Source organism: Sphaerodactylus townsendi, linkage group LG04 (genome assembly GCF_021028975.2).
Source record: "Sphaerodactylus townsendi isolate TG3544 linkage group LG04, MPM_Stown_v2.3, whole genome shotgun sequence".
NCBI classification, from domain to species: Eukaryota; Metazoa; Chordata; class Lepidosauria; order Squamata; family Sphaerodactylidae; genus Sphaerodactylus; species Sphaerodactylus townsendi.
The window spans coordinates 19,197,199-19,212,682 of NC_059428.1; the positions used below are offsets into that span (position 1 = coordinate 19,197,199).

Consider the following 15,484-nt stretch of genomic DNA (forward strand, 5'->3'; position numbering starts at 1 on the left):
CAATACAAATCTGAATGAGAACGTGGTGCGTTAGTGAGGCATGAAGTGACTGAATGTGGGAATTGGGATGGGGTGGGGCGGTTTGGATGTGTGTGTATCCCTGTGTGTATTTGTGTGTGTGAGTGTATTGGAGAGAGATTGTTCTGAGCAGTGATGACTCTGACTTGTGTGCTGACAGTTGACAGTGGAGCCACCTACACTTGAGCTGAGCTCAGAACAAAACCTCGTAAGCTTGAAAGCACTTTTGTTCCTGCAGACTAAGTAACACTACTTTTCTTTTTCTTTTCAATGTATTTTTCCCCAAGGAGGAGCTTAATACAGCAAGGTTCCCTGGTCCGGGCAGGTCAAGTCCACAGACTCGCGTGCAAGAGGCAGCCTGTAGCTATTTGTCTTCATCGTCTATTTCTGTTGGAAGCTTTATACTCAACGAACAGCCAGACGGAAGCTTTGCCAGCACAGGTACCATGGGCCTAAAGCATAACTTGAACGGTGGTGTGGTTCTTCATATTTAATAGGATGAAATTTTGATGCATTGGTTCCACAGTCTCCAGGGTTATGACCAGAAATATATTAATTTTGGCTGTTGTGGGTTTTCCAGGCTCTGTGGCCGTGGTCCAGTAGGTTTTGCACCTAACGTTTTTGCCTGCGTGTATGGCAGGCATCTGGAGAGGCATATAATGGTATATGACAGCGTAGAAAACCGACAACAGCCAGTTGATTCTGAGCACAATGCCATCGACAATACATATTAATTTACTTGAACTGATTAAAGTGCCAGCGTGGTGCAGTGGTTAAGAGCAGATGCACTCTAATCTGGGGAACCGGGTTAGATTCCCCACTCTGCCACTTGAGCTGTGGAGGCTTATCTGGTGAACTAGATTAGTTTGCACGCTAACACATGCCAGCTGGGTGACCTTGGACAAGTCACAGTTCTTCAGAGCTCTTGCAGCCCCGCCCACCTCACAGGGTGTTTCTTGTAAGGGGGGGGGGAGGGAAAGGAGATTGTAAGCCATTTTGAGTCTCCTACAGAAGAGAAAGGAGGGATATAAATCCAAACTCCTCTTCTTCAGATTGAACCGGTTTCCTTGTGGTGTATTTTTCAGGGTTTCCTTCAGGTCGAGCACATTCTGGGCACGTTGGCTCTCCTGCGAAAGAGATGGCGAGCACCACTTGGAACCGTTCGGTTTCTTCACTGTATAAGAAGGGTGGTGCTTCCGAATCTCCAGGTTCTCATTTCCCTTTTGGAGAAAGGCTTCACTCAAGCAGCAGAATCCAGCAGATCATAGATAAATATACAAGAGATCTGAGCTCGTCTCCACGCAACACATCTTCTCATGGTAATTTTACCGGAACAGAGGACAAGCTGTGAAACGGGTAGTCTTAATACTGAAATATTTAGAAACACCTGTAAGTGTCAGACCTCGGATCTGGAAATCACGGAAACTGTAGATTTGTTTCGAAGCCTTTATTTCAGAGCGTAGGTAACATCGTCAAAGAGGAATCTGGCGATTCCTGCGCAAACCCACCACCTATATCCCACCAAGCCAAATGGCTCATACTATCCCTCAAGAAACTACAAAGCATTTACTACAAAGCATTGTGAGCCTGGGAACGATTCACACCTTCCTTTGATAAGATCTGTGTCTGGGATGCCCTGGGGCGCTGTGGGGAAGCCACCAGACTTTCGCCCCGCTGGTAAACCGCCTCCCCCTGCTCTGCCTGCCATCTGGCCCTGACAGGCTCAGTCCTGACAGTAAGTTTCTTTTTAATCTTTATTTCTTTTCTAGGTCCAGCAGCTGAGGTTGATGTTACTAATATTGAGAGAATCTCTCCTGTGGAACTTTTTCAGCCTTTGGAGGCCAGTCCAGACTTTGATAACTTTTCACCCCTGTCTGAACACTGGCTCACTCATGACAGCAAGAACCTCAGCAAGGTAATTTAAGAAATGTTGGAAAGGATTGCTTTGTGCATACAGTGTTAAAGTGATAAACTGGTGTAGAGTGAGGATTTATTCCCTTGTGAAAGCAGTTCTGGTGCACAGATGTTCTTTTATTTATTTATTTATTTATTTATGAATGAATGAATGAATGAATGAATGAATGAATGAATGAATGAATGAATGAATGAATGAATGAATGAAATTTATAAGCCGCCTCACCCCCGAAGGGCTTTTGACCTTTATATTAATGTGAAGTTTCAAAATGAATGTGTAAAATTTGTTCTTCCATGGGGAGTAGGATGCTATTTCATGGAAGAATAAAAGAAAAGGAAAAAAATGGAAACAATATCCAAGCAACAATTACGATTACATTCCGAGGCAAAGAAAAAAAATACATATAATGTGTTAAACAGTGATATGATCAGCAACGAACTATAAATGATAAAAGTTAAGAACAGTAAATGGTAATATAATAATGGGCACTAAATAGTGATTATTATAATCATAAGATAACCTATATTGTGCTTAATAAACCAAATACTGATGTTAAACAATATTGTGGAGCAAATTATAATGATGTAGAATGGATAAAAGAGAAACTTGCAGTAGGGATTGTTATTATTAATTAAAAAAATATTTCCCAAATATTGAATTGAGTTTCTCTATTATGATCATCAATCCGTGATCTATTTAACTGTTTCTCCCCTTTTTATTCATTTTTGATACAGTTTATTTAGAATGTTGTTAACAATTCACATATATGTTCATTCCTCATTTTTAAAAATTATATAACTACCATTCTTTTCATGTATCTTTAAATTCTTTAGTTGGTCTTTTGTTCACGTAGTTTCTTAATTTTGCCATCATGGCATGGCATAGTTTTCCCCCCAGCCTTCCCAGGATGGCCACTCTTCTACTTTCAGTTTTGCTGCAAATATTATTGTAGCCTCCTCTGTCATATATTTAAACAATTCTCCCAAAATGTTTGAGATTCTTTTTGGCAATATTCCCAACTGCACACTCTTAGCTTCCCTGGTAAATTTGAAAACAAGGGTAGATTATTAACATCTGTAATGTTTTTCACATAACATTCTTCCCATACTTTACGATATGGGATAACACGATAACACCTGTAATGTTTTTCACATAACATTCTTCCCATACTTTTTTATCCCAAGAGTTCAGATTTATCTGGGAGCCACGAATTACCACTTTCTAGCTCAGAAGACCGAAGTATCGGCCTTTCTTTCCTTGCTGAAGGAAAACAAAGCAATACTCTGCAAACAAAAAAGGCTGAAGAAGAGACAAAGGACCAAATCAAAGGTAAATCCTTTGAACCACTGGAGAAATTCTGTTGTTGTTGTTTGATAAAGATCCTGTCACTACACTAGCGGGTTTGTTGTACTGTAGATAACAACTTGCCCTGCTAATATTAATCTTATAAATTTAGGCTCCGGAGGTCTATATGATTTGTGGTCTTCTGCCTTCAGTTAAACTATAATAATTTTTTTTTCTTGGCGATTCTGATTGCGAAGATACAATAGTGGTAAATGGATCTTACACAGTTAAAACAAGTTTCAGCAAAAAGGCTGATGCTTATCTTCGTTTCTCCTTTCCATGACTTTGCACCTGGCAGTTTGGAAACAGTCTTGCTGTCTAACTAAACAGTCTGCATATTCTTAGTTTAAAAAAAATTAATAGCTTGGAGTGCTGTGCGGTTTCCGGGCTGTATGGCCGTGTTCTAGCAGCATTCTCTCCTGACGTTTCACCTGCATCTGTGGCTGGCATCTTCAGAGGATCTGATCCTCTGAAGATGCCAGCCTGTCAGCCAGCAACGTCAGGAAGCAATACTCGGGAACAATGCCATATGAGCTCCTCACAACACTCAATGATTCCGGCCGTGAAAGCCTTCGATAATAAATTAATAGCTTGTTGGTGAAATTTATGACAAATATCCTGTTTTCTTTTTTTGCACGATTCCTTTGGCCAGAACTGTCTAGCGTAAAAATGGACGCTTCAGTGTTTCAACCACGTGCTGAGAACTTTTTCGAACCACTGCTCACAAGCGCCACTTCGTTCGAGCTGAGCCGGAGTGCTGATGAACCTGCGTACCTCACCGCTGTGTCTGAACATGCTGCATTTGAGCAAATGAGAAAATCTGTGGAAGAACTAATGCATATTTCCCTGACCGGGTACAACATGAAGCACTGGAAGGAGGCGAGGAGGAGGTCAGCCCCCCTTCTACCATTGAAAACTTCCGTAGCCCAAGTCTGAGTCCAGTCCAAGACTGCAGCTCTTTTTATCAGCTCATTCCCAATTATGGGCTCCTGGAAAATGCTCTTGGAACGACACCTTCCGCAAAAGAGGATGCGGTATCCAGAGAAGAGAACCGGTATTTTGTCGAATTGCCTGTTGCCTCAGCTGACTCAAAACACGAAGGTGGTGAACAAGAAACGAAGGTGATTATAAACGAAGACCGAGAAATGGATTGCTTCCAGTGTGCTTCGTATAGTGTGGGAGAACATAGATCTCTACCAGCAGAGACGCTGCTGAATTCGGCTCAAGAAGCAAACTCTGGAGTGTCAATCGGTCCTGTGCAAAATTCTGCAGGCCAACATGGCTCAGTGTCAGATACATTTCGGTTCTCATATTCGGGAGCTACTCATGTCAAAAGCCCCAGTTCCTGTTTGCTGCAGAACGTCATACCCATCTGGGTGAGTGAACCGAGAACTTGTAAGAAATCAGTTGGTCTCGAATGTCTTGTTTTAAGCAACCATTAGAAACTTTTCTTCCTATGAAACTTTCTTTCAACATTTTGCATTTCTTTTGTTAATGGATGGCAGCAGGGCATTGGACTAGAACAGGGGTCTGCTCTCCAGATGTTCATGGACTACAATTCCCATCAGCCCCTGCCAGCATGGACAATTTATAGTCCATGAACATCTGGAGAGCCGCAGGTTGCAGACCCTTGGACTAGAAGGATCACAGAGGGTAACAAAGGACTTTGATATGAACCGTTAAAATTCGTGAGACGGTCTATTGATGTAACCAGCGTATTCCTTCTAACATGCTTTTTGGGCTGGCTTTGTGTTTTCTTCCAGTTTTTGTTTTAAAGGGATTTGGAGTGGTGGAGTCTCCTTCTTTGGAGGTTTTTAAAGAGAGGCTGGATGACCATCTGTCAGGAGTGCTTTGATTGAGTGTTCCTGCATACAGGGGGTTGGACTGGATGGCCCTTGGAGACTCTTCAGACTCTATGATTCTGTGAATTACAGTGGAGACCCTGGGACCAATTGCTCCAAAGAGTACAGGAGGTGTATTGTCGAAGGCTTTCACAGCTGGAATCACTGGAGTGTTGTGGGGTTTCCGGGCTCTATGGCCGTGTTCCAGTAGCATTTTCTCCGGACGTTTCGCCTGCATCTGTGGCTGGCATCTTCAGAGGAAGATCCTCTGAAGATGCCAGCCACAGATGCAGGCGAAACGTCCAGAGAAAATGCTACTGGAACATGGCTATGCAGTCCGGAAACCCCACAACACTTCAGTACAGGAGTCTAGCAGCATCTCAGGTGGGTTGGCCAGGTTGGGGTGGCTGTTCTCCCTGCCAGCTGAGAACAGCTTTCTCAAGCCAGGCCTAGGTAAGCGCCTGCCTCCCTGCTGCCACCCAGCCGCCTGCCTGCCCCAGACCGCCTGCCTGCCCCAGACTTCCTTGGATGTTTGAGCAGCAGTGGCGTAGGAGGTTAAGAGCTCGTGTATCTAATCTGGAGGAACCGGGTTTGATTCCCCGGTCTGCCACCTAAGCTGTGGAGGCTTATCTGGGGAATTCAGATTAGCCTATACACTCCCACACACGCCAGCTGGGTGACCTTGGGCTAGTCACAGCTTCTCAGAGCTCTCTCAGCCCCACCCACCTCACAGGGTGTTTGTTGTGAGGGGGGAAGGGCAAGGAGATTGTAAGCCCCTTTGAGTCTCCTGCAGGAGAGAAAGGGGGATATAAATCCAAACTCTTCTTCTTTGCAGGCCCTCATTCTGCTTTTCTCTGCAGAGGTCTGGGTAGGAAGGGGGTGACGGTTCCTACTCCATCAGTGGTATGTCATGCAGCAGACATTTCAAATGCCTTTGTGTCTTCCAGGAGCTGCAGGTGGGCAGAGGCATCATGGAGGAGCCTGAATTGACTCTGATCAGCTCTACGGACATCAGCGTTGCAGGCTCAGACTGGGAACCCCTTCAGCAAGCAGACATCAGAACAGGAGAAACTGAACGCCTGTCACATAGAAGCCGCCCTGAAGCCGAAACCTGTCCAGGGGTACTTTTTTAAAAAAATAGTGCTTTTTCAGATATGAGAATTATCTCACAGCTTAGAATGTTTTGCAAAATCAAAGCCTTCAGCAGTTGTGTGCAGTCTCGATTATTATGTTTATTGTTTGCTATCTTGCAAGCTGATTTTTTTTTAACTAAAAGGGATGAAAATGTGTGTAGCCTCTTCTCTGCTGTTGTATTAGAGGTGAGTCAGCCCGTGAAGTCAGAACTTGGTGTGCACCTCTGAGAAAGAGATAGATGGAAGGGAGCCAGGCCGGGGCATTTAGCCTAGTAAGTTCAGGTGGAAGAAGAAGAGTTGGATATTATACCCTGCTTTTCCTCTGCCTTAAAGAAGTCTCCGAGCAGCTTACAATCATCGTCCCTTCCCCTCCCCACGATAGACACCTTGTGAGGTAAGTGGGGGCTGAGAGAGTACTGCAAGAGTTGTGACTGGCCCAAGGTCACCCAGCGGGCTTCATGCAGAGAAGTGAGGAAACAAACCCAGTTCACCAGCTTAGAGCCTGCCACTCAAGCGGAGGAGTGGGAAACAAACCCAGTTCACCAGCTTAGAGCTTGCCACTCAAGTGGAGGATTAGAAAACAAACCCAGTTCACCAGCTTAGAGCCTGCCACTCGAGTGGAGGAGTGGGAAACAAACCCAGTTCACCAGCTTAGAGCCTGCCACTCAAGTGGAGGAGTGGGAAACAAACCCAGTTCACCAGCTTAGAGCCTGCCACTCAAGTGGAGGAGTGGGAAACAAACCCAGTTCACCAGCTTAGAGCCTGCCACTCGAGTGGAGGATTGGAAAACAAACCCAGTTCACCAGCTTAGAGCCTGCCACTCGAGTGGAGGAGTGGGAAACAAACCCAGTTCACCAGCTTAGAGCCTGCCACTCGAGTGGAGGATTGGAAAACAAACCCAGTTCACCAGCTTAGAGCCTGCCACTCAAGTGGAGGAGTGGGAAACAAACCCAGTTCACCAGCTTAGAGCCTGCCACTCAAGTGGAGGATTAGAAAACAAACCTAGTTCACTAGCTTAGAGCCTGCCACTCAAATGGAGGATTGGAAAGCAAACCCAGTTCACCAGCTTAGAGCCTGCCATTCAAGTGGAGGAGTGGGAAACAAACCCAGTTCACCAGCTTAGAGCCTGCCACTCGAGTGGAGGAGTGGGAAACAAACCCAGTTCACCAGCTTAGAGCCTGCCACTCGAGTGGAGGAGTGGGAAACAAACCCAGTTCACCAGCTTAGAGCCTGCCACTCAAGTGGAGGATTGGAAAACAAACCCAGTTCACCAGCTTAGAGCCTGCCACTCAAGTGGAGGAGTGGGAAACAAACCCAGTTCACCAGCTTAGAGCCTGCCACTCAAGTGGAGGATTAGAAAACAAACCTAGTTCACTAGCTTAGAGCCTGCCACTCAAATGGAGGATTGGAAAGCAAACCCAGTTCACCAGCTTAGAGCCTGCCATTCAAGTGGAGGAGTGGGAAACAAACCCAGTTCACCAGCTTAGAGCCTGCCACTCAAGTGGAGGATTGGAAAGCAAACCCAGTTCACCAGCTTAGAGCCTGCCACTCAAGTGGAGGAGTGGGAAACAAACCCAGTTCACCAGCTTAGAGCCTGCCACTCAAGTGGAGGATTGGAAAACAAACCCAGTTCACCAGCTTAGAGCCTGCCACTCAAGTGGAGGATTGGAAAACAAACCCAGTTCACCAGCTTAGAGCCTGCCACTCAAGTGGAGGATTAGAAAACAAACCTAGTTCACCAGCTTAGAGCCTGCCACTCAAGTGGAGGATTGGAAAGCAAACCCAGTTCACCAGCTTAGAGCCTGCCACTCAAGTGGAGGAGTGGGAAACAAACCCAGTTCACCAGCTTAGAGCCTGCCACTCAAGTGGAGGATTGGAAAGCAAACCCAGTTCACCAGCTTAGAGCCTGCCACTCAAGTGGAGGAGTGGGAAACAAACCCAGTTCACCAGCTTAGAGCCTGCCACTCAAGTGGAGGATTAGAAAACAAACCTAGTTCACCAGCTTAGAGCCTGCCACTCAAATGGAGGATTGGAAAGCAAACCCAGTTCACCAGCTTAGAGCCTGCCACTCAAGTGGAGGAGTGGGAAACAAACCCAGTTCACCAGCTTAGAGCCTGCCACTCAAGTGGAGGATTGGAAAACAAACCCAGTTCACCAGCTTGGGCACCACCCTCCAAGTGGAGTGGGAAACAAACCCAGTTCACCAGCTTAGAGCCTGCCACTCAAGTGGAGGAGTGGGAAACAAACCCAGTTCACCAGCTTAGAGCCTGCCACTCAAGTGGAGAATCAAACTCAGGTCTCTAGATTACAGTCCAGCCCTTTTAACCCCTCTAAAGCCACATACAAAGAAACGTTATTAAAATAAACAGCCATACTTCCCCAACTAGAGCATTGGTGCACATTCATTTCCACAGATCTCATATGGACACAGGAGTCCCTGTATGTTCAACCTTCCCAGACTGGTCAGGGTCCTAATGTCCCATCCTCCCTTGTGGGTGTTCTATACTCACATCATACTGAGAAAAACTGTTGTGTAATATGTCTAGCACAGTGATTCTGCAGTAGATTCCAGGGCATTCCACTGAAGTGGTTTATTTGTATCATTCTTCTTTTGTTTCTGTGTTAACGATGGAATAGTTTTTTTGGAGCAGCCCCCGTAATTCTTTTTACTGCCTCTGCCTCTGATTCTGTGGACACCACTTTGCTTATTCTAGCCAATAACTCTTTTGACAGAGCAGAAGTTTTTTACCTTTAAAGGCAGAAGGGAATGATTCCATTTACGCTCAGCCCGACGACTGTCTTTCACTAACTCCAAGCACCAAGGAGGATCTGTGTCAGAACCAGCAGGCAAAAAGTAAGTATGCTGGAACTTTAGACTAAACACCAAGAGCTGAGTCAGGAGGGTTTGGATCCGACAACAGTTCCACTGATGGCAGCATTTTCATCCAGCACGGGAGGTTCTCGCCTTGACAGACGAATACAGTTACTAGAGTGAAGTTGCAGAAGCCAGCCCACCAATGCTGTAAAGCTTCATAGCAACTTCACAAACTGGGGTGCTGTGTGGTTTCCGGGCTGTATGGATCTGAAGATGCCAGCCACAGATGCAGGCGAAACGTCAGGAGAGAATGCTGCTAGAACACGGCCATACAGCCCGGAAACCACACAGCACCCCAGTGATTCCGGCCGTGAAAGCCTTCGACAATACAAACTTCACAAACTATTTGGCCAAGATAAAAGTAATGGAGAATTTGCTGTTAATCTGTGAGTTTCTGTGATTACATTCTAGGTCTTGTGCAGATTACAAAGCTACATTTGTATTTAACTGTATTTGCTGTCTTTTTTTTTAAAAGGCCCTTTTTATCAGTTTCCAGACTTCTTGCACTTTCATATGCATGTGTATCATAAAATTATCTGTTTTCAGGACCAAACATATAAGGACCAAACAAACATATGCAGCTTATAAAGTATAGCTAACTCACAACTGCAAATGGAATCATATCATCTGGTATCAAAAATAGCCATTACTTAATGCATCATGATAAACTGGATAAACTAATTCAAATTCACACCCCTACGGGCTTTCGTGTAATTCTCCATTTGTAATAAGCTTGCCTTTGAGCCTATCAGTTTGAAACGGCCAGTGTTTAATACAGCTCAGTAACTTATAGAAGGAATCTAAATGGCCCACAGTTGTGTTCTGAAAAGGTGGAAGATTGGCCATCTTTATGACAAACTATCCAGCTGGGTGTTCCACTTTAAGAATATAAGAACATAAGAACAAGCCAGCTGGATCAGACCAGAGTCCATCTAGTCCAGCTCTCTGCTACTCGCAGTGGCCCACCAGGTACCATTGGGAGCTCACATGCAGGATGTGAAAGCAATGGCCTTCTGCGGCTGTTGCTCCCGAGCACCTGGACTGTTAAGGCATTTGCAGTCTCAGATCAAAGAGGATTAAGATTGGTAGCCACTTTGTCAACCCCCCCTCCCCTGGTACTGGAAGGACAAAGTCCTGCACTAGAGAAGTGCAATAGTGTAATTCTGAACCGATCAGTGGATTTGTGACAGCATTTTGTTTCCTCCTGTCAGCTGAATTGTATTCAAATCAGGATTGCATTATAGCACTGGTTGTTAACCTTTATTTGAGTGGGTTTATTAACAATTCATACTGATGGATGGCAGGAACGCACCAATTTTAACTTAAGCTGGAATTTGAACCTCTTTGGAGAACCCGTCTCCCCTTGTCTCATCTCGCTATTAAGAGTGTCCTGTCTCTTGTCATTCGAAAAGCTCATCATGTGGAAAGTCTTGTGGACCTGGGAGTTTATTGTTGTCCTTGTTTACCCCAATCAGGGAGAGGGTATTCCTGTTTGGCTCCTTTCTGTGGTATGCTGCTTTTTTAAGGTACAGAAGCTTGGGTTCAGAACACCCCAAACTATTGTCGAAGGCTTTCACGGCCAGATTCAACTGGTTGTGGTGGGTTTTCCAGGCTGTTTTCCTAAGGAACAAAATCTACCAGACCACGGCCACACAGCCCGGAACACCCACCACAACCCCAAACTAGTTTGATCTCTATCTGCGAATCGGCCTTTCTTAACACCTGCGGCCACAGAATGGAAGTAGAAGAACTGGGATTCATTTTCTTTGTTTCCATCCCACAATCCCTGTCCAGTTTCAGTGTTTTAATGCAAATCCACCCCATGAGTTTACATCCATTTGCTCTATTTCCAATTTGGAAGGCTCTGGATGGTAAAAACACGTGTCATTCTCACTCCATTATTTTGTGTGTGCGAAGGGTTATGTCCTGTGCAGGAGTTATAGTTACCAAGGGGACCTTCAAGTCAGATTACTGTTTATTTAGTGCAAATGACTGAGGGTTGGTTTGTTGAGGATTAGTATTAACAGCGACACAGTTTTGTGTATTTCATTAAAAGCCGTATCAAGTAGGGGTTGATAGATCTGACTGCTTTTCTCCTGCCCCTGCAGCAATGTTCTCGGAGTTCCCATCTGCCCCGGGCAGCTTACAAGAATCGTTTTTCAAACGGAAGAAAAAATTCATCGAGGAATCCTCTAAAAGGCTGGAGAAAGTTAAAAGCAGGCAGCAGCGTTCTGCAAAGCCTCAAGTGAAGGCGCCCCCGCAGAAAACGACAAAACCTCACAAACCAAAAGAGAACTTGCCTCCCTCTGGTAATTGTCATTAGTAAACAGTCAAGCTGGCACCTTTTTTGTCTGCTTCAAGTTTTTAGGTGCAGAAATGATTAGAGTTGCTTTAAGGCGGCTATGGCGAACCCTGAGCCCAGGGGGTAGTTACAGGTAAAATCCAAATATGAACTCAGCACTAATGTGGTCTCATAGGTAGAGTACGGCCTGGGTGAAGTTCCCTGTTCAGCCCTGAAACTCATTGGGTAATCTTGAGCCAGCCTGTCTTCTAGAGTCACCTACCTCCAGGGCAGATTTGATTTAAATGAAATCGATTTAAGTAAGACAAGGTTTAAATCAGGGCTTTCTACATAAAAAGGCTCATTCTTGCTGGTATAACCGTAATATTTACAAATAGAGGAAGGTTTCAATATTAGAACAAAAACTTTTCCCAGTAGTTTTACAGTTATAACCCCAAAAAAATTACTGATTTGGATATACTATTAGAAATGCATAGCTGTGCCTGGAGGAAGGATGGGATGAAAGTGCAGGCAAAATAATACCATTGGCTGCCATGTAATGCGAGTATTTGGTAGAACAAAATCCAGTTACTGCTTCTGACTACGGTTGAAACACTTGACCATTCTGTTTCTATGCCCTAAATACAATAAGATACGCATGAAATACATGAATCCCATTTTATTGCAATGTTCTCAGTGGCGTGAGTGTTATAAGATACCCAATCTCCTGAACAGCTCTGATGTGCTCTTTTGTGAAACTGTTGCAAATTTTATACTGGAAATTAGTAATTTTAACTGCATTTCCTAACCTTGTTTTGTTTTTAAAATTTGTCCTGTTTTGTATGCCAATAAAGGCTTGTGTTGTGTTGTATAACAGTTACTGCTTCACAGGGAGTCTTGCATGTAAACAGTGGCCCAGGAATCTTTTGTGTGAGGGCAGGGGCTTTGGACCCTCTCAGATCTGCCCACAGAGGAGGGCTCATAAAGCAGGCCTTTTGTTTTGCTTTCTTCCTGCAGGGCACAGAGCCCTCTCCTGATCCTGGGTTCAGAGATTCCTCTTTGGTGGCAGGGGACACAATGGGGATTTGCCATGGGAAAAGGAAATAGCTCCCATTCCCCCCCCCCCCCACACACACATACTCTTTGTCAGAACCAGGCTACAGGTTTGCTCTTGTGTTTGCAGCTGGGTAGCCAGTGTGGTGCAGTGGTTAAAGTGTCGGACTAGGACCTGGGAAATTCCGGTTCAGATCCCCAGTCACGCCATAAAAGCTTGCTGGGCAGCCTTGGGCCAGTCACCCTGATCCTGGCTAGATTTTGGATGGGAGACTTCCAAGTTCACAAGGTGGAGGCAGGCAGTGGCAAACCACCTTCTCTTACCTTGACAACCCTGCGAGATCGCCAAGTCAGGTGGCAAAAAATTGCATGCGCTTGTTGCCCCGGATAGCTGTCCTGGAGCCCGTTGAATCTAGTCTCACAGCCTGGTTATGTTTGTTGTGTTGAATTCCAGGAGCAGCTGCGAGTCATTTGAAGAAAGTGGCGGAAGTCAAAGTGTGCTCCGCAGAGGACAGGAGGAAGGCAGGCGTGGAAATGCACCAGCGCACCTCAAGGTAGCTTAGTGTGAGCCTACGCTCAGCAGGAAGGGAACGGATATGGGACTTTCTTTTCTGAAGTTGATTGCATTTTTTTCTGAACTGATACTTTTTTCTCCAACGGGAGGATTGCAGTTTTTAAAAACAGCTGTTTTAGTCAGCCAGCCATCCCTTTTGATAACCAAATCACCTGTTCTGTTGTCCGGTCACCCAGCACAAAGAGATTCGTTTTGACAGTTCGTTGGTTAACACAAACGCTTCTTTTTGCCTTTTGGCAGATTGTATAATAATCTAGCAGAAGTGAAAATCCGCAAGGATGAGAAAGAAAGACGAATGATTCACGCCAAAAACCGGGAAAAGGCAAAGGAATTTCAAAAGGTAAACTGCTAGCAACATAGAAGAGAGGAAAAGTTTGGATTTATATCACCCCTTTCTCTCCTGTTAGGAGACTCAAAGGGGCTTACAACCTCCTTCCCCCCCTCCCCCCCACAACAAACACACTGTGAGGAGGGTGGGGCTTCACCCAGCTGGCATGGGTTGGAGTACACAAGCTAATCTGGTTCACCAGATAAGCCTCCACAGCTCAGGTGGCAGAACGGGGAATCAAACCCAGTTCTCCAGATTAGAGTTAATCTGCTCTAACCCAGTACACCATGCTGGCTCTCATACCACATTGCATCCCTTTCCCACCTCCTCCCAAACCCCAGTGTGGCTCAAAATGTAATTTGGCTCCCTGAGTGACATTATGGCTGAGGCATTAGTTGAAGAGCAATAGGTGTGCGAGCGAGGCTTGGACCTGTGGACTTGCTCATGGCTAAAGTGGCAGTGAACTTGAAAACCTGCCTACTCTGGTTTTATAAGCAAGGTATATAAACTGACCGATGGACCATTGGGTGGCTGGCATCCTAAACAGTTCAAAGAATCTCGCTGCAATCTTCAGTATCTCAGTGCCAGACACAACACATTTGGAATAGATCAACCCCTCCAGCTTTCGGCTGTTAGAAGAGGTTAACTTGCATGCTTTGCACGCACGTGATGGTCTCTGTTCTTCTGTTATGTGTGCCGGCTGTCCGCAGCATGGAGAATTCTTTCACTTCCTCAGTGATTGGGTGAACCCTGCAGCTGTGTTTGGGTAGCTGGGATTGGTCTAAAGTAGAACAGCTAGATTAGCGTTTAGTAGCACCTCAATTTTTTCAACCATCAAAGGTCCATGCATCTTGTTTTTTAGATGTCTGCCTGAATATCTTAATGTTTTGGGGTTCTTTAAATATAAAATCCTTAAATTTGGAGTGGCTGTGTAAGGAACCAGAAAAGTCCAGGCCAACAGTAACTTTAAAAGCTCTTTATTGACTGGCAATCATGATCTTCTACAGACAATGTGGAATCTGACCAGACTCCCCCCAGCAGCCACTTTTACGGGCGAAAGTTTTCCCGTGGAAATCGCAACCCCAAAACAACACTGTATTCCCATCCCACTGTTCCCACCAAGACAGAGATTCACACAGAACAGAAGCCAGTGATGGCAAGCACGCAGCAAGGTTAAGGAAGAGATACGATGGGTCTGGGCACAACGCCCAGATGTAGGAATGTAGGCCCAAGGTTGAGTCAGGCTGCTAACAAACCGAAACAACCTTACAGGCTGTTGCTACTACTTTGTTTTGGGGCTGTTTACATTGTGCACAAATTTCCTGCCAGATCAGTAATATGTGTGTGGACTTTCTCTGTTTTCTTTTCATAAGAAAATCCTATCTCCATGAGGAAAACTCAGTAGTGGGCTGGCTCAGGGTGACCCTATCAATGTCACTGTGGGTAATCCTTGACTTCTGGGGCTGTATGAAACTTAATCTTCCTTCTTTTTCTATGTCTAGCACAGGGGTAGGGAACCTGCGGCTCTCCAGATGTTCAGGAACTACAATTCCCATCAGCCCCTACTAGCATGGCCAATTGGCCATGCTGACAGAGGCTGATGGGAATTGTAGTTCCTGAACATCTGGAGAGCCGCAGGTTCCCTACCCCTGTTCTAGCAGATACAAATGAATTGACTTTGCTTCTCTGTCTGCAGAAAACACTGGAAATACTACGAGCTAAAAAAACATGTTGAAACGCTCTTCAGAAGGCATCTTGAAAATGGAAGTTCAGTATACGATAAAAAGATGAGGTCAACTTCACTTTGCAGTAATAATTATGTACAATTAAATGCAAGCTTTTTATATTTATAATTTAAACCCAATGCATAATGGAGCAACACAGCCAAATCTGGACAGACTGATTTGTCTTTAGTTTGCTTCAGTTATGGGTTTTTATCCAGACTGTGTATATTTTTTAAAATGCAAATGCTTTTTATCTCAGTTTAATAAAAATTAACGTTTGAAAGTGGTTCTTCTTGAGTAAACTGGATTAAAGACACTAGACTCTCAATTGACTGTGTCCAAATTTGCAAACTATAGTACAGTGTTCAAGATTTTTTAAAGTCTCCCCTCCCCCCGCC

The 15,484-nt window shown here is 45.0% G+C and overlaps 1 protein-coding gene across 1 annotated transcript in view; it reads left to right on the forward strand.

Moving 5' to 3' along the window:
• CEP295 (centrosomal protein 295) overlaps positions 1 to 15,414 on the forward strand; it is a 49,920-nt gene extending 34,506 nt beyond the window's left edge. Inside the window, 12 exon segments of the mRNA XM_048494228.1 lie at positions 306 to 459; positions 1,104 to 1,337; positions 1,788 to 1,933; positions 3,118 to 3,262; positions 3,930 to 4,138; positions 4,141 to 4,653; positions 6,066 to 6,239; positions 8,985 to 9,105; positions 11,235 to 11,435; positions 12,915 to 13,014; positions 13,275 to 13,374; positions 15,059 to 15,414. Of these exon segments, the coding sequence (XP_048350185.1) occupies positions 306 to 459; positions 1,104 to 1,337; positions 1,788 to 1,933; positions 3,118 to 3,262; positions 3,930 to 4,138; positions 4,141 to 4,653; positions 6,066 to 6,239; positions 8,985 to 9,105; positions 11,235 to 11,435; positions 12,915 to 13,014; positions 13,275 to 13,374; positions 15,059 to 15,097 (2,136 nt within the window). The 3' untranslated portion in view covers positions 15,098 to 15,414.
• The last annotated feature ends 70 nt before the right edge of the window (positions 15,415 to 15,484 follow it).